At 37.8% G+C, this 25,508-nt stretch overlaps 1 protein-coding gene across 8 annotated transcripts in view; it reads right to left on the bottom strand.

Moving 5' to 3' along the window:
- SDCCAG8 (SHH signaling and ciliogenesis regulator SDCCAG8) overlaps positions 1–25,508 on the bottom strand; it is a 280,184-nt gene that overhangs the window by 196,318 nt on the left and 58,358 nt on the right. For all 8 annotated transcript variants that reach the window (XR_016039634.1, XM_088845502.1, XM_088845497.1 and 5 more), the window contains exons 7-9: positions 21,749–21,813; positions 18,061–18,249; positions 2,313–2,451 (exon numbers count right to left, since the gene is read on the bottom strand). Coding sequence is in view for 7 of the 8 variants with exons in the window: in XM_088845502.1 (XP_088701628.1) it covers positions 2,313–2,451; positions 18,061–18,249; positions 21,749–21,813 (393 nt within the window). In the remaining variant the exon portion in view is untranslated. The remainder of the gene's footprint in view (positions 1–2,312; positions 2,452–18,060; positions 18,250–21,748; positions 21,814–25,508) is intronic.

Here is a 25,508-nt window from a genome sequence, read left to right as displayed (position 1 = left end):
AAACAAGCTAAAAGGCATGTGGAAGAGTAGAGAAGACAATGCAAAGGTGACCCACAGAGTGAAATACCAAACTAATCAAGGAGAAAAGATGATGTTACAATTAATGGCTTCCTGGAGTCGAGTCAAATGTGGACTAAGATGAAGTCACTGGCTTTAGTAATCAGGAAGTGACTGGTGACCATAAAGTGACCAATTCAGTAGTATGAAATCAGACTACAATTTGTTAAAAGCTTGACTGCAGTGTGTTCAAAAGTGAATGGAAAGCTACAAAGGTAAAAACAATGGAGAAGGAAGGATGCAAGATATAAGAAAGATATGATAACAAATGGTTTAGGGTCCCTGAAACCTTGGGAGTAGGAGATATCAAAAACTTGGGAGAGATTCATTTTGGAAAGTAAGAGGACCAGATAAGCAAGAAAAAAAATGAGAAGTGGGCCCCATGGGAGGTGATCAGGTCATGAAAGCAGAGTCCTCAAGAATGGGATTAGTGCCCTTATAAAATAGATGCCAAAGAGTTCTCTTGCCCCTTCTGCCATGTGAAGACATAGTGAAAGACAGAAAGTGAGCTCTGACCAAACACCGAATCTGTTGGTGCCACGATCTTAAACTTCCAGAATTGTGAGAAATAAATGTTTGTTGTTTAAGCCACAATGTTTAAGGTATTTTCATTATGGCAGCCTGAAAGGCCTTAGACAAGAGAAAAAAAGGGTCAGAGGCTAAAGTTGTTAAAAAGTGTCAAAGATTTTACAACTATTTTATAAATCCAAGTATAAAATGGATGATTTTTCAAAAAATGTGTCAAATAGTGTCTTCTAGATTGAGTGTTTAAGTCGATTAAAATTAGAGAGAGGAGAATCAATGATGATTTCAAAGAGAAGTGGTAACCTAATTTCAAAGAGGAATTATGCAGGACTTCCTGGTAGTTTAGTAGATAAGACTCCATGCTCCCAATACAGGGGGCCTGCGTTTGATCCCTGGCCAGGGAACTAAGATTCCCACATACTGCAATTAAGCCTGCCTGCTGCAACTACCAAGCCCACCCAGTCTAGAGCCCACACACCACCACTAGAGACCATGAGCCACAATAAAGAGTCTGTGCACCCCAGCAAGCACAGGCAAAAGAAGTAATAAATATATATATATAATAAAAGCAGGAAAAAACCCATTTTAAAAAAAAGAGAAAGAAGGAGTAGGTACCATAACAAAGGCCTGGAAATGGCAATATGGAGTGATATGAATGCTAACCTCCTCCATCATAGCCAAATGAGATGAGATGTACAGCAAAGGGCTCCCCTGGGGGTTTTGAGGGTCATAATACCAGCAAGGGGCAGCTAGAGTTCATTACAAATGAAGAAATAAGGGTGTTTGAAGAAACAATAAAGTAAATTAGGGCATTTGGTCAGAATGAACATTACTTTCAAAAGGCACAGGAGCACTATGAAGGTCAAATGGTCTAGGAAGAGCTAAAGATGAACTGGACAGAGAAAAATGGATAAAGCAATGACTGAGGAGAAGTTTAATATGAAGCTGATTAGACCAATAAAATAGTGATGTTACTATATGGTATGGCTTAGACCAATGCCATCTAAGAGCATTTTTTGTGATAATGGAAATGTCCTATATTGCACTGACTAATACAGTAATCACCAGCTACATGTGGCTACTAGGTACTTCAAACAGAAGCTACATGTGGCTACAGAAAACACACAGGAGCTTTAATGGTTTAAGGTTTGGCCCCAACAGCAGTGAATCAACAGTAACCTCCTATTATTCAAAGTGCTTAGAACACTGCCTGATCACTGTGTTAACTATTACTGACATTATCATTACCATTAAATGTGTTTGACTTAAGCACACAATGGATATCAATTCACAGCTAAAGATGCTATTAAATACACATATATTATTATTGTGGTATATTTGAATGTTCTCAAAATTTCCCAGGGACAGAGAAAAAACATCTGTCTTCAGTCATACATGAACATACAAAAACGGGTCACTATGGGTGTTAATAAGTTTTACTCAGCATTAAAAATTATCAGCAAATGAAAAGGTTAAACATACAACTCTCTCAAAGTACCATATTACATTATACTGTTCTTTCAATAGTCATATAGCAAGAGAATCTGCAGCGGAATAAGAATTCTCCAAAGAGCAAATTTGTTTAATTTAGAAATTCAACACTAACAAACTGGTTTCCACTTTGTGTGTTTGGAAAAAAAGTTTAGTTATGGAGAATAACCAAATAAGTACTCAGAAAAGAAAAAAAAATGAATTAAGGCATGCTTTCATTTTAATCATATTAGACTTGCCTTGGTTTTTTCAAAACTGGCTTCCTCAGTCATTTTCACAGCTTGTTTCACCTGCTCATAAGCACTTGCTTCTCTTTGCTGCACCTCTGTCAAACTGTTCCTCACGGAAACGAGCGCAGACATTAAGTCATCTCTTTCTCTGTCAGCACAAAAAGAACATTGAAAACAAGAAATGATCAAATGGTCAAGTATTCATAAGTCAGTGAGAAAAAAGCATTGATACGTATTAGAAGAAGAGCCAGAGCAGGCCAGCCCAGCACATGTTCAAGCACTCCCCAGAGAAAGACCTCTGTCCTCACTTGGTGAGGGGCAGGCAGAACGGCCAGAAGAGCAGGGAGCATTCATGGCAGGACTGCATCCACGTGGGATAATAACCTATTGTGGAGAGGACTGGCACACTGAGGGCTGCAGAGGAAAGCCCAGAAAAGAGGAAATTAGTTAAAAAGCTAAGTGTAGGCAGCAGAAAAGGAGAAAAAACTAATAAAGTAGTGAAGGTCACTCAGTTATGTCAGACTGTGACCCTATGGATGATACCATCCATGGAATTCTCCAGGCCAGAATACTGGAGTGAGTAGCCTATCCCTTCTCTAGTGGATCTTCCCCACCCAGGAATTGAACCGCGGTCTCCTGCATTGCAGGTGGATTCTTTACCAACTGAACTATCAGGGAAGGTGGGAATCGTACCTCAAAACCATGGTAAGAAGGGACTACTGAGGCTTGGTTTACACTACTGGCTCTCCGCTCTACTAGAATGAACATGTCTTTTTTTCTTTCCATCTTCCTTCACAACCCTCTTTTTGATGCTTCTTGGCTTCCCTGGTGGCTCGGATGGTAAAGCGCTTGCCTGCAATTCAGGAGACTTGGGTCCGATCCCTGGGTCGGGAAGATTCCCTGGAGAAGGAAATGGCAAGGAAGCAAGGAAATGGCAACCCACTTTTCCAGTATTCTTGCCTGGAAAATCCCATGGTCGGAGGAGCCTGGAAGGTTGAGTCCACGAAGTCTCAAAGAGTCGGACATGACTAAGCGGCTTCACTTATGAATGAAAAACTTTCACCTACTTATGAAAGTATTTCTTCTTTCAATGGATAGTACTGTTGGATTACTCAAATGCCTTGATTACACATAAGACTCGTTATTTTACAAAATCTTACACCCCTAGGTTTGATCATTGCCTAGCTCTACCCTCTTCTCAGCAATTCTCATAAAGCTAAGCTATTTCTTAGGGACAGAACTGAATTGAATGCCAAAATGCTTTGGCATGTAAAATAGCAGCAAGGTTGCAATCTCATGGATTAATTTAAGCAAATTCCACATAAAAGATTTCAGGACATCTGGAACTCATCCACTGGATAAAAATGATCAATAGATCCCCCAAAAAGTGAGGTGGGAAACTATCTATTAACACAAAACAAACAAACAAAAAAAGTAAATTGGACTGTTATTTATGTTATTCCATACTTTGTTAAAGAGCTCAAGGTTTAAACTGTGATTTCAAATTCAGTTGAAGTAACTGCTGTAGCTTCCTTTTCATTGCCAAGTTCTGAATTATTGCTAAACAGTCAACTGTGTAAGCCATTAATAAAGAGTAAATTTTAAGGAGTCCTAACTTAAAAGATTAAATCTCTGAGTTTGAATTATTTTCAAAATTGACCAATGTCTTGAGTTAAAAATTTTCTTAAAAATAAAATAATTTAAACTATTTGTGGCATTTGGAAAACAGTCATATTTTAAAAAATATGTAATATTGAACAAAGTTACATTATTAACAGTTTCATAAAAGCTCTTTGTTAAAAAAAGAATACATTGCTGCAAGTATCATAAAATTTGTGGTAGCATAGTGATCTTCATTTTAGAATTTCCTGATTCACTTATTTTCAATTGAGAAAAATAATTTGTCTAAAGGAAATGAAAAAGGAGTGAATTATTTTGATCAAATATAATTAAACACAATAATTATATGAAAAAGTGGAAGAATCAAAGCAAGATTACTCTGGTTGAATAAAAAATATTAAGTAAAATGCAAACAAAATCAAATTCATATTTATTTGCATTTCAGAAAAGGCTCTAACATAAAAGGGACTAGCTTCATTCAGAATATAAAACCCAACTAGAACCTGTGTTTCTAAGCAGAAAATAAAAATTCACTCTTATGGACAACAGGTCAACATCATACAGTTACCTTTCCTAAAGTTCTAGACCTACTAAGAAACCAAAGTCACTATTCAATGATACTCTTACCTGTTCCTAATACTATACCACCATCATACCTGAAGTTACAAATAAAAAGATTAACAAAAAAACCTCAGAATATATATTAACACACAGGCCACAGTAGGATCAAGTTTCTAACAAATTTGCTTCTTACAGGAGACTTACACGTAATACATTTAAACTATTTCTAGTATATCCTCTTGCTAAGAGTACTCTGTCACACAGTACATACTCAATGAAATAAACGACAAAAGACAAATGAATGAATAATGACTTTGCTACAGGAGGGCTTCAAAGAGGTTAAGCAAAATTCTGTCCCAGTTCTAATATGTTAAATTTTTTTTAGTTCCCCCACCAGGGATTGAACCCATGTCCCCTTTGGGGAAACGTGGAATCTTAACCACAGGACTACCAGGGAAGTCTCCTATGTCTAAATTTAAAAAGTCACTAGGAGAAGGAAATGGCAACCCACTCCAATGTTCTTGCCTGGAGAATCCCAGGGATGGGGGAGCCTGGTGGGCTGCCGACTACGGCGTCGCACAGAGTCGGACACGACTGAAGCGACTTAGCAGCAGCAGCAGCAGACTATTTAGAACTGGAAACAAAAGAGTTTAATTGCTCTGGATCAAAAAATTTTCAGAACATGAACTCACCAATTTCAGACTATTGAATGACAAAAAATCATCAAAGATAAACCCTCAAATACCGTGGTGGCTCAGACAGTAAATAATCTGCTTGCAATGCAGGAGAACCAGGTTTGATTCCTGGGTCTGGAAGATCTCCTGGAGAAGGAAATGGCAACCCACTCCAGTATTCTTGCCTGGGAAATCCCATGGACAGAGACAGCTGAAGGGCTGCACTCCATGGGGTCACAAAGAGTCAGACACGACTGAGCAACTAACACACACACACACACACACACTGATGTTTTGTTAAGGTCACCATTTAACAGTGAATCTGTAAAAGAACTGTACTAAAAATTCGTGCAACCACTGCACTGACACTCTAACTTTCTGTAAAAGAAATGTAATATATGCTTCAAGGTGGCCCTCAGACCATCTGAAAAGTTCAGGAGAGATACTTAAATTACACATATTCTTACAGGTGCCACTAGCAATTTTGGCAATTTAGCACTATTTAAATTTGCTAATTTAGGGCTTCCCTGGTGGCTCAGACGGTAAAGAATCTGCCTGCAATGTGGGAGACCTGGGTTCAATCCCTGGATCTGGAAGATCCCCTGGAGAAGGGAATGCCTACCTGCTGGATAATCCCATGGATGAAGAAGCCTGGAAGGCTTTAGTCCATGGGGTTGCAAAACAGATGGACATGACTGAGAGACTAACACACAGGACTAGCTACTGAGTCACCACATTTTTTATTTGTTTTGTTTCAACTTAGCCAGCCTACATACCAAATAGCAAGCACTTGAAAAAACAACTCTGGGTATGTTAGCCCTGTCCTCAATATAAGGCTTCCCATGGGGCTCACTAGGTAAAGCATCTGCCTGTAATGTACGAGATGCAGGAGAGGAAGATTTGATCCCTGGGGTGGGAAGATCCCCTGGAGAAGAGCATGGCAACTAAATCCAGTATTCTTGCCTAGAGAATTCCATGGACAGAGAAGACTAACAGGCTACAGTCCATGGGGTCGCAAAGAGTTGGACTTGACTGAAATGAATGAACAGGTGCGCAACATAAGGCCCTGCTTCCTGTCCCATTTCTATGCTCATCTGGCTGACACCTTCTTGAGTTTTTTCTCCTTTACTTCAGCCCCATGCTGCTGCTGCTGCTGCTAAGTCACTTCAGTTGTGTCCGACTCTGTGTGACCCCACAGACAGAAGCCCACCAGGCTCCCCCGTCCCTGGGATTTTCCAGGCAAGAACACTGGAGTGGGTTGCCATTTCCCTCTCCAATGCATGAAAGTGAAAAGTGAAAGTGAAGGCGCTCAGTCATGTCTGACTCTTAGTGACCCCATGGACTGCAGCCTTCCAGGCTCCTCCGTCCATGGGATTTTCCAGGCAAGAGTACTGGAGTCGGGTGCCATTGCCTTCTCCGCAGCCCCATGCTACTACTCATTATCTGTCCTTCAGAAATGGTCAATTCTGGCTACCCAGATTAACTACTCAGTCAGCTGCAGAGCTCCTCCTAGTCCACAGTCCCAGCCCAAAGCCAGGCCTGAGCAAGACTCTTACAATGGGAAGTTGTACAAACTTACATGATACATCAATGTGAGAGTGAGAGGGCAGCTCTCCAAATTACCATCTCCCATGGCAAAAGTTCTTTAATTGCTTAAAAACACCATGGGAATGTTTTGATGAGTGTGATCAAGGAGTTTTTCAAACAAAGCAAGCAATACAGCATTAATCCTGCAACATGCCACGATGCAGATGACAGAGCAGCTGAGGCAGAAAATGAAGTAAGAAGCAGGGGTGTCGGTTCTAGGATGAACTAACAGTCATGTAGTATTTAAGGAAACTAGAGCAACAATCAGAGCAAATAGGACTGAGAAAGTCTCTGAATAATCTTGGCCAATGTTTATAATAAGGAAAAGAGAGGAGTTGGTCTGATACATACATGAGATTCATCTTGAAATATGGAGTACTCCATATTTAATTCCTTCAATTCCAAAGCTATTCCACAGTTATTAGCAGTTTTAAGCTTTTTTAAACGTCACTGTTTTTAAAAGAAAGTCTAGAAGGCTGACTACAACATTTTCTTGTTCCTCATTTCTGGGAAGTTCGCACTACAGTCTTTTTCTTTTGGTTTTCTGTGTATGTGTGTAAGAGAGACAATGAATTCTCTTTTATTCCTAAGCAGTTAGTCTTAGTTTTTTAATTTTCTTTTTTAAAAACTGAAATATAGCTGCAAAGCAAGCTATACAGAAGATTGCCAATCACCCATTCCCAAATCACAAGCTGGATTGAAGTCCCAGGATAGTACAGTAGTAATCATTTCTGAAAAGTACACTGAGGTTCCTTCAAGGTACTGTGAGCTACAGGCAGGAATTTAATACAAGGCAGTTCCATCTTAATTACCATCTTTGATCATTAAGAAAGAAAGGTTACTGTAGCTCTTACCTACTTCATGACATACTGAGGACTAAGTGAAAGGCAGAAATTAAGAAATACTCTAAGGACTTCAAGCTATCTTTTAAAATACATCCAATGAACTCAAAAGTTGTTAAATTTTCTCTCCAAAAATTTTCAAGGATCCTAATAAAACACCACAAACACAGGCAGTCTGGTCTCCAAGTCGTGCCTGATCCTCTCCTTTTCAGCTATCCAATGTTGTATCATGGGGGCTTCCCTGGTGGCTCAGATAGTAAAGAATCTGCCTGCAATGCAGGAGACCTGGGTTTGATCCCTGCGTCGGGAAGATCCCCTGGAGAAGGGAATGGCAATACACTCCAGTATTCTTGCCTGGAAAATTTCATGGACAGAGAAGCCTGGTGGGCTACAGTCCATGGGGTCACAAAGAGTCAGACACAACTGAGCAACTAACACTTTCACTACATTTTCTAGTGTTGTGTCATATATATCATATATTACAAGCTAAAAAATCAACAAAGTAGGTTAAAATTGGTACCACAATACTACATTTTTCAATAGAGACCAAGACACACTTTTATCATATTTGGGATACAACTTCAAAAATTTCACGTTAGAGTCATTCAGGAAATACTACAGTACAATTCATTGAGGGTTCAGGCTTCTTAATTATGCTTAAAACTAGAAATCAAACCTAAAAAGTTTTGGCCACTCTTCAAAGTCAGCATAACATTGAATATTTAGCATTCTGCATTAGTAAATTGAAAGAAACTGAACACCAGCTTAGGCCATGGGAATAATACAGACAATGATTTTCATTGACAGTAAAACTAGAAACCTTCCACAGTATACTGTTATTAAAGTAGAATATGAGTCAATGACATGCTGACAAAGCAGAAAACTGAACTGAAAAGGTTGCCATTTATTCTAAGAGGCTAAGAGCTGAAATACAGGATAGAGACAAAGGAATATGTAACTGGGCAAGAATCTAATTTCTAAATGACTGCAAGTCTTGGAATCAATGTAAACATTGTAGCTTCCTTTTAAGACATTTTACTTATAACACAGAAGGATAATATTAAATCAATATAATAGGAGAAAGAAACCCTGCTTTTTATTTGCTGACTGTTTTTGCCTGACTAGTTTATCTTAGAATATCCTCTTCATCTGCATGACTTTGAATATGCTTTTTCCACTTTTAAATTAATCTTTCATTACATTCTTCTTATAATAAATTAATTTCCAATATGGTTAAAATTTCATGGTAATTAAAATTTCAATGTATTAAAAAGCAGAGATATCACTTTGCCAACAAAGTCCATATAGTAAAGCTATGGCTTTTCCAGTAGTCATGTACAGATGTGAGAGCTGGACCATAAAGAAGGCTGAGTGTCAAAGAATTGATGCTTCGAATTGTGGTGCTAGGGAATACTCTTAAGAGTCTCTTGGACTGCAAAGAGATCAAACCAGTCAATCCTAAAGGAAATCAATCCTAAGTATTCATTGGAAGGACTGACGCTGAAGCTCCAATACTTTGGCCACCTGATGTGAAGAGCTGACTCATTGGAAAAGACCATGATGCTGGGAAAGACTGAGTGCAGGAGGAGAAGAGGGCAGCAGAGGAAGAGATGGTTAGAAAGCATTACTGACTCAGTGGACACGAATCTGAGCACACTGTGGGATACAGTGAAGGATAGGAAAGCCTGGTAGTTCATGGGGTCACAAAGAGTCAGACACAGCTTAGCAACTGAACAACAACAGCAGTTAGAGACTACTTAACAAACACTGTCAATTTCAATGCCTTCTTCTACTTCTCCAGGGGTTATCACTGTTAAATATTGTGATTATTCTTTTGCCTCTTTTTCTATGCACATGTATTCACCTGGTTGTGAGTGAGCCTCTAAAAAAAAAACAAATACTTTCCTGCCAGGTATGTCTTTCTCATCTTTTTCTTTTTTGTTTTTCTTCAATAACATATTTCGGAGCTTAGTTGAACATTAGTACATATAGATCTACCTCATTCCTTTTTTTTTTGTACATAAAATTTCATACTTTATCTAAACTGAAGTCCAGTTATTCTTCTTTGAGGGATATTTAGGCTGTTTACATCTAAAAGGAAAACCTACTGTTTTCTTCTATAGTTTCTATACTCATGGTACTTCTGCTACCACATTTGTAGGTTTTCCACACATAGCAATTCTCTGAGTGGCTAATAACTCAATTCTGATACTAACTGCCTGGAGTTGACACAAACCCCACAGGTTAAGGCTCAGTGCCACAAAACAATCTCAACTGAAGGTTCCAATTATAAGTCCCAGGTACCTTGTATCTCTTTTGACCAAAAACCATGGGTTTCCATGATTCTTTCCAGTGCAAAATAATTTGCTAGAACAGCTCACAGAACTCAGGAAAGTGTTTTCCTTAATATTGCTCGCTTATTATAAAAGATTCAACTCATGAACAGATAAATAGGAGAGATCACTAGACAAAGGTATGCGGAAAGGTGTGTGGAGCTTCCACATCCTGTCTGGTGTCACATTCTAGTACTCAATGTGTTGACCAATCCAGAAGCTCCCTAAACTCCATTGTTTAGAGTTTGTATAGAAGTTCCATAGGATGATTGATTATATCATTGGCCATTGATGACTGGACTCCATCTCCAGCTCTTTCCCTTCCTAAAGTTTGGGAAATAGAGACTGAAAATTCCAATCTTCTAATTACATGGATGGTTTCTGTGGCAACCATCATTCCCTTCCTTAGTCAAAAGTCATCTACTTAATATAAACTCATGGGCTTAACAATAACAACCTATTTCAGAAGCACAGGACAAAACACAAATGTTAGTACAAAATACATACTTATTGCTTTTACCACTTAGAAAAATACAGAAGTTTTAGGAGTTATATGCAAAGAATGGGAAATGAAGACAAAAATATGTATTTCTTATCAAATGATAATATCATAACAGCATTACAAATAATGCTGCAAATAGAGTTCCCTACAAATGCCCTATTATGGTATACATACATTCTCTAGTGTAGATTTTGAAACGTGTAATACACAATTTAAATATTAATGAACAGTGCTAAATTACCCTCAAAAGTAGTGTCAATCTATAGTTCCACTAGCAGTGTATGAAAATACAGACTTATGCATAGCCTCATCAATTCTTGAGACCACTAGTCTTTTTAAACTTTTCACCAGTTTGATAGCTGGAATTTTTAAACTGGTATTTCCTTGAATGAGGCTTTGTTGGTGGCTCAGTAGTAAAGAATTCACATGTAATACAGGAGATGCAGGTTTGATTCCTGTGTCAGGAAGATCCTGCTGCTGCTGCTGCTGCTAAGTCACTTCAGTCGTGTCCGACTCTGTGTGACAGAGTGGGCTACCGTCTATGGGATTCTCCAGGCAAGAACACTGGAGTGGGCCAGGAAGATCCTGTGGAGAAGGAAATGGCAACCCATTCTAGTATTCTTGCCTATAAAATCCCATGGACAGAGGAGCCTGGTGGATTACAGTCCATGGGGTTGCAAAAGTTGGACACAACTTAGTGACCACTATTTTCTTGAATAATAACACCACCATCATTTTCTTGAATAATAACAATGAATAGCTTAAATGACAACAAATAACAAATGTTGGCAAACATGGAAGAAAAGACAACTCTAGAGCACTGTTGGTGGAAACGTAAATTAGTAAGCTGTTAGGTAAAACAGTATAAAAGTTCCTCAAAAAATTAAAAGTATCAAAAGAACTACCGTACAATCCAGAAATTCTACTTCTGGGTAGTTTTCAGAAGAAAGCAGAAACAGAAATCCAAAGGGATGTAGACGCCCCTATGTTCACTGCAGCCTTATTTCCAATAGCCATTATACAGAAGCAACGTACGTGTCCATCAAAGAATGGAAAAAAGAGGATGTGATATATGTGTATAAATACACATGCACAAACAATGAAGTATTACTCAGATATACAATGGTTGAATGAAATGAAATGAAATCTTGCCATCTGCAACAATATGGATGGACTTAGAGGGTATTATGATAAGTAAAATAAGTCAGACAATAAAATATGATTTCATTTATGTTCGGAAAATCTGAATAAGAAATGAACTAATGTAACAGAACAGAAACAGAATCAGATACAAACAGGTGGTTTCCAGAGGGGAGGGTTTTGGGAAGATGAGTAAAATAGGTAAATGAGATTAAGATTATTTATTTTGTAACTTAAAACAAGTCAAAAGGATGAAATGAACAGCATGGGAAATACAGTTAATAATACTGTAATAATTTTACATGGTGACAGGTATAACTAGACTTATTGTGGTGATCATTTTGTAATGTATAGAATTATCAAATCACTATGTTGTGCACCTGGGACTAACATAGTATTGTGGGTCAATTACACTTCAATTAAAAAAAAAAGAATGAATACTTACTCGTGTATTATCATCCTCTTTTATTGTTTACAAATTCCTGTCCTAGAAGGAATGAAGGGATGGAGCAAAAGCAAAACCAATACCCAGTTGTGGATGTGACCGGTGATAGAAACAAGGTCCAGTGCTGTAAAGAGCAATATTGCATAGGAACCTGGAATGTTAGGTCCATGAATCAAGGCAAACTGGAAGTGGTCAAACAGGAGATGGCAAGAGTGAACATAGAAATTCTAGGAATCAGTGAATTAAAATGGACTGGAATGGGTGAATTTAACTCAGATGACCATTATATCTACTACTGTGGGCAGGAATCCCTTAGAAGAAATGGAGTAGCCATCATGGTCAACAAAAGAATCCGAAATGCAGTACTTGGATGCAATCTTAAAAACGACAGAATGATTTCTGTTCGTTTCCAAGGCAAACCATTCAATATTACAGTAATCCAGGCCTATGCCCCAACCAGTAACGCTGAAGAAGCCGAAGTTGAATGGTTCTATGAAGACCTACAAGACCTTTTGGAACTAACACCCAAAAAAGATGACCTTTTCATTATAGGGGACTGGACTACAAAAGTAGGAAGTCAAAAAACACCTGGAGTAACAGGCAAATTTGGCCTTGGAGCACGGAATGAAGCAGGGCAAAGGCTAATAGAGTTTTGTCAAGAGAATGCACTGGTCATAGCAAACACCCTCTTCCAACAGCACAAGAGAAGACTCTACACATGGACATCACCAGATGGTCAATACCGAAATCAGATTGACTATATTCTTTGCAGCCAAAGATGGAGAAGCTGTATACAGTCAGCAAAAACAAGACCAGGAGTTGACTGTGGCTCAGATCATGAACTCCTTATTGCCAAATTCAGACTTAAATTGAAGAAAGTAGGGAAAACCACTAGACCATTCAGATATGACCTAAATCAAATCCCTCATGATTACACAGTGGAAGTGAGAAATAGATTTAAGGGACTAGATCTGATTGATAGAGTGCCTGATGAACTCTGGACGGAGGTTCGTGACACTGTACAGGAGACAGGGACCAAGACCATCCCCATGAAAAAGAAATGCAAAAAAGCAAAATGGCTGTCTGAGGAGGCCTTACAAATAGCTGTGAAAAGAAGAGAAGTGAAAAGCAAAGGAGAAAAGGAAAGATATAAGCATTTGAATGCAGAGTTCCAAAGAATAGCAAGGAGAGATAAGAAAGCCTTCCTCAGTGATCAATGCAAAGAAATAGAGGAAAACAACAGAATGGGAAAGACTAGAGATCTCTTCAAGAAAATTAGAGATTCCAAGGGAACATTTCATGCAAAGAAGGGCTCGATAAAGGACAGAAATGGTATGGACCTAACAGATGCAGAAGATATTAAGAAGAGGTGGCAAGAATACACAGAAGAACTGTACAAAAAAGATCTTTATGACCAAGATAGTCACAATAACGTGATCACTGACTTAGAGCCAGACATCTTGGAATGTGAAGTCAAGTGGGCCTTAGAAAGCATCACTATGAACAAAGCTAGTGGAGGTGATGGAATTCCAGTTGAGCTATTTCAAATCTTGAAAGATGATGCTGTGAAAGTGCTGCACTCAATATGCCAGCAAATTTGAAAAACTCAGCAGTGGCCACAGGACTGGAAAAGGTCAGTCTTCATTCCAATCCCAAAGAAAGGCAATGCCAAAGAATGCTCGAACTACCTCACAATTGCACTCATCTCACACGCTAGTAAAGTCATGCTCAAAATTCTCCAAGCCAGGCTTCAGCAATATGTGAACCGTGAACTCCCAGATGTTCAAGCAGGTTTTAGAAAAGGCAGAGGCACCAGAGATCAAATTGCCAACACCCGCTGGATCATGGAGAAAGCAAGAGAGTTCTAGAAAAACATCTATTTCTGCTTCATTGACGATGCCAAAGCCTTTGACTGTGTGGATCACAATAAACTGTGGAAAATTCTGAAACAGATGGGAATCCCAGACCACCTGACCTGCCTCTTGAGAAACCTGTGTGCAGGTCAGGAAGCAACAGTCAGAACTGTACATGGAACAACAGACTGGTTCCAAATAGGAAAAGGAGTACGTCAAGGCTGTATATTGTACCTTGCCTATTTAACTTCTATGCAGAGTACATCATGAGGAATGCTGGGATGGAAGAAGCACAAGCTGGAATCAAGATTGCTGGGAGAAATATCAATAACCTCAGATACACAGATGACACCACCCTTATGGCAGAAAGTGAAGAGGAACTCAAAAGCCTCTTGATGAAAGTGAAAGAGGAGACTGAAAGGTTGGCTTGAAGCTCAACGTTCAGAAAACAAAGATCATGGCATCTGGTCCCATCACTTCATGGGAAATAGATGGAAAAACAGTGGAAACAGGGTCAGACTTTATTTTTTTGGGCTCCAAAATCACTGCAGATGCTGATTGCAGCCATGAAATTAAAAGACGCTTACTCCTTGGAAGGAAAGTTATGACCAACCTAGATAGCATATTACAAAGCAGAGACATTACTTTGCCAACAAAGGTCCGTCTAGTCAAGGCTATGGTTTTTCCAGTGGTCATGTATGGATGTGAGAGTTGGACTGTGAAGAAAGCTGATTGCCGAAGAATTGATGGTTTTGAACTGTGGTGTTGGAGAAGACTCTTGAGAGTCCCTTGGACTGCAAGGAGATCCAACCAGTCCATTCTAAAGGAGATCAATCCTGGGTGTTCATTGGAAGGACTGATGCTGAAGCTGAAACTGCAATACTTTGGCCACCTCATGCGAAGAGTTGACTCACTGGAAAAGACTCTGATGCTAGGAAAGGTTGGGGGCGGGAGGAGAAGGGGACGACAGAGAATGGATGGCATCACCGACTCTGTGGACATGAGTTTGAGTGAACTCTGTGAGTTGGTGATGGACTGGGAGGCCTGGCGTGCTGTGATTCATGGGGTCGCGGAGAGTCGGACACGACTGAGTGACTGAACTGAACTGAAATGAACTGAATTCCCATCCTGTACCTACTTTGCAACTGAGAAGTTTTTCTTTTCTGTTCCTTTTCAAAGAAATTATTTATACATTGTACAAAAAATTTTGTTATATAAAATATATTTTCCTATCTTTTAGTTTAGTTTGCAGTATTATATCATAAGTAAGTTTTTGTTTTAATGGAATCAAATGTAACATTTTATTTCCCTTTCTGACTTATTTTCCTCATCATGCTCAGAGCTTTAATTAGCCCAAGTCCATAAAGATGTTTTTCTATAATTTCTCCTAATATTTTTGTAGTCTAGAAATGATATCGAGATCTTTAAACCATCTTGAATTTATGTTTGTGAAATATGATTCCATTCTTTTCTCAAATATAAACAAGCAAATTTTTAACTTCTCTGAGTCTCAGTTTTCTTAGTTGTAGAATGATGGCAATCTACTTACCTTTTCAATGTTTTACTAAGATTAAAAGATATTATGGTTTAAATTTCCTGGTATAATCCTTGGTATATTAGAAATGCTTATTATACATCAGTTATATCTGAAAATATATTTAACATACATTTAATAAATTGTCACTGTATGAAATACTAGCACGCGTGCTCAGTTGTGTCTGATTCTTTGCAACTCCATGGACTGTATCCTTTGTCCATGGAATTTTCCAGGCAAGAATACTGGAGTGGGTTGCCATTTCCTTCTCTAAGGGATCTTTCTGACCCAACCTGCATCTCCTGCATTGGCAGGTGGATTCTTTATCACTATGCCTGGGAAGCCAATATGTAATAAATATGAATAAGTTAATAGTATATTTAATAATATAATATTTAACAAAAAGCAAGGCCATCAGTGCAGATCATGTAAAGTACCAGTGGAGAAATTTAGTTTTTATATAACAAACAATAAGTTAGTCACATGTAGAAACCATGGCTATGGGACATTTTTACTACTTCCAAGTATAGGAGGTACAGATGGGTTTTAATATTTATAGAGCATTAAATGGCAACCCACTTCAGTACTCTTACCTGGAAAATCCCATGGACTGAGGAGCCTGGTAGGCTACAGTCCATTTGGTCGCAAAGAGTTGGTCACGACTGAGCAACTTTATTTCACTATAATACGGCAGGAAATATTTGAAGCAATATATAGGTATGCATTCAATGTTCCCTCAAAAATAATACTATTAGGCACTTTTACCTCCATTTTCAAGTGGGGGAATTGAGGCATGAGAGGATTAAACCGAGGTCTCCAGTACTGCAGGTGGTCTCCTGCACTGCAGGCAGATTCTTTACCGACTGAGCCACCAGGGAAGCCCTAAACAAAGTAAGCTGGCAGTAGAACCAAAGTATGGATCCAGGCAGTTTGACTCAAAAGCAAACACTCAAGTCACAAGGCTAAGCTGCATCCATAACATTCCAAAAGGTGGTATTGAATATTATTCACCAAAACAAAGGAAGACTTCAAACTGAGGGAGGTAAATTCATTCATCCAAAGGTCAAAATTGACTTTAATGATGAAGTCTTTTCTTCTCGACACCAGTTCCAATTAGAGGATCTCTGATGTTAACAAAGTTATGACCAACCTATACAGCATATTAAAAAGCAGAGACATTACTTTGCCAACAAAGATCTGTCTACTCAAGGCTATGATTTTTCCAGTAGTCATGTATGGACGTGAGAGTTGGACTATTAAGAAAGCTGAGCTCCGAAGAATTGATGCTTTTGAACTGTGGTGTTGGAGAAGACTCTTGAGAGTCCCTTGGACTGCAAGGAGATCCAACCAGTAAATCCTAAGGGAAATCAGTCCAGAATATTCATTGGAAGGACTGATGCTAAAGCTGAAACTCCAATACTTGGCCACCTGATGCAAAGAACTGACTCATTTGGAAAAAACCCTGACGCTGGGGAAGATTGAAGGTGGGAGGACAAGGGGATGACAGAGGATGAGATGGTTGGATGGTATCACCAACTCAATGGACAAATGAGTTTGAGCAAACTCTGGGAGTTGCTGATGGACAGGGAGGCCTGGTGTGCCGCAGTCCATGGGGTCGCAAAGAGTCGGACATGACTGAGCGACTGAACTGAACAATGATGTTAACAATAAATACCAAAATGTCTTGTCATATAAACAGCAATTTACTGAGTGCCTTCTACAGACCAGGTACTCTTCCAGAAGCCAGAGATATAGAAATAAAACACAATTGCTGCCTGCAAGTATACACAATATATTATAAAGTTACAGAAGAAAGGAGGCTAAGTCAATTGAGGACAAAATGGGGTAAGACTGGTGAGAGAATACTTCTAAGAGGAAGTGATGTTTGGGCTAGTTAAATGAACCCAAAGAGACAGAAAAAGGTGACCCTGAGCACAGACAAAAGCAGAGGGCATGTGAGAGAGAACACCCACTATAAATCATCACTGGATACTGTATTAAATAATAATCCTCAACTTCTACAGAATAAAATTTTCATAGGAAAAGGCTTCCTCTGGAATAGTGAAAACAAAACAAAAAAGATGTACCCAGAGAACTGTAATATTTTAGCCTAGATGAAAATTTTGACTCCATAAAAACTCACTTGTAATTTGTCCCTGATCAATCCTCAAGTATTAATAAATGGGATACAGTGGATCCTTCTTCCAGTGTACTCATAATATTCTTCATGACACATATTAAAGACTTGATAAAAAAAACAACAACTCACTTTATACTACAGCCAGGAAATCTGAAATCAGGCAAAATCAAGAGAATTCCTCTCAAACTCAGTGCTGTTATGAATAGTGCTGGATCTTCAATTACAGAGTCATAGAAATGAACAGAATTATAAAAGCTATCTACTTCAATCCTCTCATTTCAAGATGAGACTGAAACCAACAAAGATAAAATTATTGTCTGAAATGACTAGATTATACACAGTTGGCAGAACCTATATATTCTCTCTTTAAAAAAGCTACAATGAAGGGACCTTAGAAAATTCATTTTATTTGAAGCTTAACATTAATCACATGTGATTTAGCATGGGGATAAAAAAAACTATAATGCCCATTTAAAGATATGGGTTTCCGTATTACCAACAACCCCACATAAAGAAGCATACTTACTTAGTCAGTCTTTCAATGGTTTGTATGTGAACATTATTATGGGTTTGGGAAAGAACAGCTTCATGCTGAGCACATTTCAAACAAAGACCACCAACACGGTTAGAAATATTAGCAGCAAGAAGAGACTCTTTATGTTTTAGACGCTCTTTAAGATCTTCACAGTTTTTCTGATATTCAGCTAAGTCTTTCCTAAAAAGAAGGGAAAAAAGCTTTAGCAAGTGGACACAGCAGGGGAAGAAGTTAGGATAAACTGAAAAAGTAGCACTGACATATATATACTATCATGTGTAAAACAGAAAATAGATAGATAGTGGAAAGCTGCTATATAACACAGGGAGCCCAACCTAGAGCTCCGTAACAACGTAGAGGGGTGGGATTGGGGACAGGGAGACTCAAGAGGAAGGGTGTATATGTGTATATATACATACGTATATATATTGTATATATATTATATATATATATATAATCATTGTATATAACAGTGATTCACACTGTTGTGATGCAGAAACCAATACAACATAGTAAAGCAATTATCATCTTATTAAAATTTTTTTTAAATGTCCAGGTAAAAGAATACTACTTTTAAATGTATCATCACAGTGATAATTACTATCATTTACTGATGTTTACCTTATTAGGTGCTTTTTATACAATAATTTATTAATTCTTACCACAATCCTGAGATGTAGATGTGATTATCCAAATTGACCCTTAAATTAAAAGACACTTACTCCTTGGAAGGAAAGTTATGACCAGCCTAGATAGCATATTAAAAAGCAGAGACATTACTTTGCCAACAAAGGTCCGTCTAGTCAAGGCTATGGTTTTTCCCGTGGTCATGTATGGATGTGAGAGTTGGACTGTGAAGAAAGCTGATCACCAAAGAATTGATGCTTTTGAACTGTGGTGCTGGAGAAGACTCTTGAGAGTCCCTTGGACTGCAAGGAGATCCAACCAGTCCATTCTAAAGGAGATCAATCCTGGGTGTTCATTGGAAGGATTGATGCTAAAGCTGAAACTCCAATACTTTGGCCACCTCGTGCGACGAGTTGACTCACTGGAAAAGAGTCTGATGCTAGGAGGGATTGGGGGTAGGAGGAGACGGGGACGGCAGAGAATGAGATGGCTGGATGGCATCACCGACTCGATGGACATGAGTTTGAGTGAACTCCGGGAGTGGTGATGGACAGGGAGGCCTGGCGTGCTGTGGTTCATGGGGTCGCAAAGAGTCGGACACGACTAAGTGACTGAACTGAACTGAACTGAGTGTGCCTCCGATACTGGTTCTCTTTTCAAGGGATTCCATCGCTTCCCAAAAATAAAATTCCAAATACAAATCCTAAATAGTTTATCTCAATAAAGGGATAACACAATATCCTTAAATTGAGAGAAATATCCTATTTCAAGTATTAACTCTTTAAAATTTATAAAGAGAACCTTAAAAGATTGCATAAAGGACATGGATTTTACACATGTTACTGCCCATTTTTCTTCAGTAAAAAAAATCAACTAACCACAAAGTTCTACAAAGAACTGAGAGTGGGCTACAGAAAGAAGTCAGAATTCGACAGACATAAGATTTCACAAGTAGCAGCTGTTAGCTGGAAATATACAGCTTGATAATGAAAGGGCAGAGGAATTGTGTGTGTGTGTTCTTCCTTTGTTTGTTTGTTTTAATGGGATAGTTCCTGGATAAGGTTTTTCTCTATGTTGATCTGTTAAGGATTAAATGGATTGTATTTTCCTTCCCCTTCCCTAAAAAGCTTTTGTAAAGTCAACTTAGGTAACTGAGCTTTCTTGCACACATATCCCTTTCATATTGTATTCTTTTTAAAAAAGTCCTAACTTAAAGAAACTGTTCTTAAATTCTTAAGATTGCAGAAGCCAGGCAGTTTATCTCTGGCTTCGACTACTCTCTATAGAAAAATTCATGGATCTATAGCCATCCTAATTTGTTCCCTGTCACAAAGGTGAAGCCAACAGTCAAGACATCTGGCTGTTACACACTTCATCGACTCTTGGGATTTGGGGGGCTTTCAGACAGCCTGGAAGAGGTGGAAAAGATCTATGGGCCACCTAAGGGTTAAAAAAAAAAAGCAAATCTAATGACACTCTGAAGCAGAAAAAAAGGAGCTGTTTATATCTTTTTCCCAAGATAATATCTACAATATAATGTTTCCTTTTAAGTATCATGTAGAAAAAGTCTGATGGTTGGATGGCATCACCAACTCAATGGACATGAGCTGGAGCAAACTCTGGGACATGGTGAAGGACAGAGAAGCCTGACATATTGCTGTCCATGTGGTCACAAAGAGTTGGACACAACTTAGTGACTGAACAACAGTCACTTTCGAACAACAGTCTAACTTTCGAAAGCTTTGTAAAAAGAACTTCAGAAGTACATTCCAAAGTCAAAGAGTCTCCATTACTATTTCTGTCAGCTTCAAATTCAAAACACTCAAGTAGATTCAGTTACATGAAAAGGCAAACAGAAAATTTAAAAAATAGGTAACATAAAACTAGAGTTTCCAAGAGCAGTGATTTTCTTTCTTTAAGAAAATGTTTCTTTAAATAATCTTAAATTATGCGAAAAGAAAATGAAGAAACAGAAGAATGCAGGGAACAAAGTCTGGTCCATTGAAAGGTGATATTTTAATGCAATGCAAGACTGCATAGTAGAATTGTGAATGGAACAAAATAAGTCATATTCCCATAAAATAATGAGCTAGAAATATATCACTAAATACTGAAGAACCAAAACACAATATAAATCAAACTATAGCAAAGCAAGAAAGCAAAAATTAGACCATCTTATAAAAGTTTAGGTTTCTTCATGAAAAATCAAGAGTCTCTACAGAAATCCTCAACCTTACAAGGCATGAAAGGTGTAAGAATATATTAAAATAAATGAATATCTACATTTGTAGCAAAAAGCCATATGTTCTGGTTCTTGGTAGTACTTTAGTTATAGCTCTAGACAATATATGGCCTGTTAAATTTTATTTCAAAAATAAAATTTACTAAAATAAAATTATAAAAATATTTTAAAGGTTATTTCATTAGAAAAGATTTTATTACCATTATTTCAATTAACCTTTAACTTAAAAAATTAATTCCTGTATCTTCTCCTACTCATAATATAGAACAAATCACTAATGGTTAATCTATAATATATAGGCTTTATTGGGATTTTTGAAAACATATTAAAAAGTACATGAAAATTTGTATATACTCAAATCTGCCAAGGATATAAAAATTCAAACTATTATACTACTGTTGCAATTTTAAAATTAGATGAAGACCTCCTGCAGAAGGAAAAAAAACTACTTGCTTGTAATTTGAAAATTACAGTGCTTTATTTACATTATTTTATTTTAAAAGCATAATTTCTATAAGAAGAGCTACTAATTCCTTTTTCTATATGAAAACATAATATTTTACAACTGATGAAGGGACAAAATTTATAATTTAGCTCACATTTCTTTGACATGGGATTTGAAAAAGGACCTCACAAATCACTTTAGCCTTTACTAATCTGAGGAAATTTCATGTAGTGCATATAAAATAACAGCAAACAATTACTATATTGACTATATTGACTAAAACTGAAATTTCAGTAAACATTCAAACATATTTTTAAGATCATTATGGTTTTGCCAATGACTTTAAGTAGATGATAATACTTTACCTCAGAAACGTCAATTGAGATTCCAGGATTTCACTCTTTTCCTCATAAGTAAGTTTTAGTCTCTCCTTTAGAAAAGAAAAAAAATGCACATGTTGTCCATGTCCTGTGTTTTAATTATCAATATGAAAATCAGTTATTTATTTTTACCCAGGAGGAAAATCAATGTGCCCTCTCTGGAACCACTTTCCCTTTTCCACTACAAACACTCTATTTTTATTGGGTGAAAGCCTGCAAAGAACTACTGAATCATAAAATGGTGATTACTAATAAAAAAGTTTTTTTTTTTTTCAAAACTGCATACACCAGTTCTTATTTTTAAAAGTATGACTCTGGGCAAAACCAATTATAGCCCGTAAAGTCCATGAGGGCAAGGATCAAATCTTCTTGAAATCTCCCATTGTGATTGCTGCCTAGCTGACACACCAAAAAATATTAATATGTGTTAGATGAATGATAAAAGTTATAAATCACAGTATGAGAGACCAAAGTGATAATCCACAAGCCTTAGCTGATATCCAGTTTTTCTTTAATTCTAAGATAAAAACACTGCTATCTCCAAGAGCTTATATTCTAAGCAGAAATAGCAAGACAGATGAACAAATATAATAATTATATACAATTTACTCCAGTGAAAATACAGAAGGTAAAATAAAATAGAAAAGGCAGGAATTTTTAATTTAGCTGAAGAGAAGTAGAGAAGGCTTCATTTGAAGAGATGCTAAGACTTGAATAATTTCCACTAGAGCAAAAGGCACAGTGTCTGGAGAAAGTGTGCTATATATCTGGTCAATAAGTAATTCAGTATCACTAGAATGTAGAATGCTAGACGGGAGAGTAGATAGAAATGAGCTGATTAGGTAAGGTGGTCAGTGAGAAGAATAAAAATATGAAGACTTTTATTTAGTACATACAACTAAATAAAAGTCTCTACATAGCTGAAGCACTGGATGAATATTTAAATCTTTTTATCAGCATTGAATCTTATATTACACTGAAGGATATGTAAAAGGGATCATCACAAATGAAGACATTGCAAATAAATAAGAGATAAGCTGATGAACAAGAGTAATGAAGTAGCTACTTACAAAACAGAAACAGACTCACAGACTTAGAGAATGAACTAATGTTTGCCATTAGGGGGAAGAATGGGGGGAAAGAGATAGTTATAGAGCTTGGATCGACATGTATACACTGTTATATTTAAAATGGATAACCTACAAGGACCTACTGTGTAGCACAGGGAACTCTGCTCAACATTATGTGGCCACCCAGATGGGAGGGGAGTTTAAGGGAGAATGGATACATGTATATGTATGGCTGAGTCCCTTTGCTGTACACCTGAAACTATCGTAACATTGTTAATTGGCGATACTCCAATATAAAATAAAAAGTTAAAAAAAGAGTAATCAAGCAGCAAACATAGAAAATATTTACAGTACAAAGCTGTAAACAAGCATAATTCATAGAATTTTTTTCTCTTGATTTAGTGTTAAATTTTATTTTTATTAAGTATAGTTGATTTACAATATTAAGTGTTTCAGGTGTACAGTCAAGTGATTTCAGTTCAGTTCAGTTGCTCAGTTGTGTCTGACTCTTTGCATCCCCATCAACTGCAGCTCGCCAGGCTTCCCTCTCTATCACCAACTTGCTCAAACTAATGCCCATCAAGTTGGTAATGCCTTCCAACCATCTCATTCTCTGTTATCCCCTACTCCTCCTGTCTACAATCTTTCCAAGCATCAGGGGCTTTTCCAATGAGTCAGTTCTTCGCATCAGGTGGCCAAAGAATTGGAGCTTCAGCTTCAGCATCAGTCCTTCCAATGAATATTCAGGACTGATTTCATTTAGGATAGAATGGTTGGATCTCCTTGCAGTCCAAGGGACTCTCAAGAGTATTCTCCAACACCACAGTTCAAAAGCATCAATTCTTTGGTGCTCACATTTCTTTATAGTACAACTCTCACATCCATCCATGACTACTGGAAAAACCCTAGCTTTGACAAGATGGACCTTTGTTGGCAAAGTAATGTCTCTGCTTTTTAATATACTGTTTAGGTTGGTGATAGCTTTTCTTCCAAGGAGCAAACGTCTTTGAATTTCAAGGCTGCAGTCACCATCTGCAGTGATTTTGGAGCCCAAGAAAACAAAGTCGGTCACTGTTTCTACTGTTTCCCCATCTATTTGTCATGAAGTGGTTGGACCAGATGCCATGATCTTCATTTTGTGAATGTTGAGTTTTAAGCCAGATTTTTCACTCTTCCCTTGCACTTTCATCAGAGGCTCTTTAGTTCCTCTTCACTTTCTGGCATAAGAATGATGCTATCTGCATATCTGAGGTTATTGATATTTCTCCCGGCAGTCTTGATTCCAGCTTGTGCTTCATCCAGCCCAGCATTCTGCATGATGTACTCTGCATATAAGTTAAGTAAGCAGGGTGACAATACACAGCCTTGATGTAGTCCTTTCCCAATTTGGAACCAGTCTGTTGTTCCATGTCCAGTTCTAACTGTTGCTTCTTGACCTGCATACAGATTTCTCAGGAGGCAAGTAAGGTGGTCTGGTATTCCCACCTCTTGAAGAATTTTCCAGATTGTTGTGATCTACACAGTCAAAAGCTTTGGTGTAATAAATAAAGCAGAAATTGACGCTTTTCTAGAATTCTCTTGCTTTTTCAATGATCTAGCATATGTTGGTAATTTGATCTCTGGTTCCTCTGCCTTTTCTAAACCTAGCTTGAACACCTGGAAGTTCATGGTTCACATATTTTTGAAGCCGTGCTTGGAGAATTTTGGGCATTACTTTGCTAGCATGTGAAACGAGTGCAATTGTGTGGTAGTTTGAACATTTTTTGGCATTGCCCTCTTTTGGGATTGAAATAAAAACTGACTTTTTCCATTCCTGTGACCACTGTTGAGTTTTCCAAATATGTTCCATTATAGGTTATTATTAGATACTGAATATAATTCCCTGTGTTACACAGTAAATCCTTGTTGCCTATCTATTTTATGCATAGTAGTTTGTATCTGTTAATCCTATACTCCTAATTTGTCCCTCCTTCACTCCCTCTCTCCTTTGTCAACCATAATTTGTTTTCTATGTCTGTGAGTCTGTTTGTTTTGTATATAGATTTACTTGTTATTATTTTTTTTAGATTTCACGTAAAAATGGTATCATATAGAATTTGTATTTCTCTTTTTTCACTAAGTATGATATTTTCTAGGTCCATCCATGTTGCTACAAATGACAAGATTTCATTCTCTTTATGGCAGAGTAGTGTCAGACTTTATTTTTTTGGGCTCCAAAATCACTGAGGATGCTGATTGCAGCCAGGAAATTAAAAGACACTTACTCCTTGGAAGGAAAGTTATGCCCAACCTAGATAGTATATTAAAAAGCAGAGACATTCCTTTGCCAACAAAGGTCCGTCTAGTCAAGGCTATGGTTTTTCTCGTGGTCATGTATGGATGTGAGAGTTGGACTGTGAAGAAAGCTGATCGCCGAAGAATTGATGCTTTTGAACTGTGGTGCTGGAGAAGACTCTTGAGAGTCCCTTGGACTGCAAGGAGATCCAACCAGTCCATTCTAAAGGAGATCGATCCTGAGTATTCATTGGAAGGACTGATGCTAAAGCTGAAACTCCAATTCTTTGGCCACCTCATGCAACGAGTTGACTCACTGGAAGAGTCTGATGCTAGGAGGGATTGGCGGTGGGAGGAGACGGGGACAACAGAGAATGAGATGGCTGGATGGCATCACTGAC

The sequence above is a fragment of the Moschus berezovskii genome, chromosome 17 (assembly GCF_049115385.1).
Source record: "Moschus berezovskii isolate FMDL1 chromosome 17, NW_MosBer_1.0, whole genome shotgun sequence".
In the NCBI taxonomy this organism is placed as follows: Eukaryota; Metazoa; Chordata; class Mammalia; order Artiodactyla; family Moschidae; genus Moschus; species Moschus berezovskii.
Note: the sequence above shows the minus strand (reverse complement) of the source record. Positions and strands in the feature narration are given on the sequence as shown.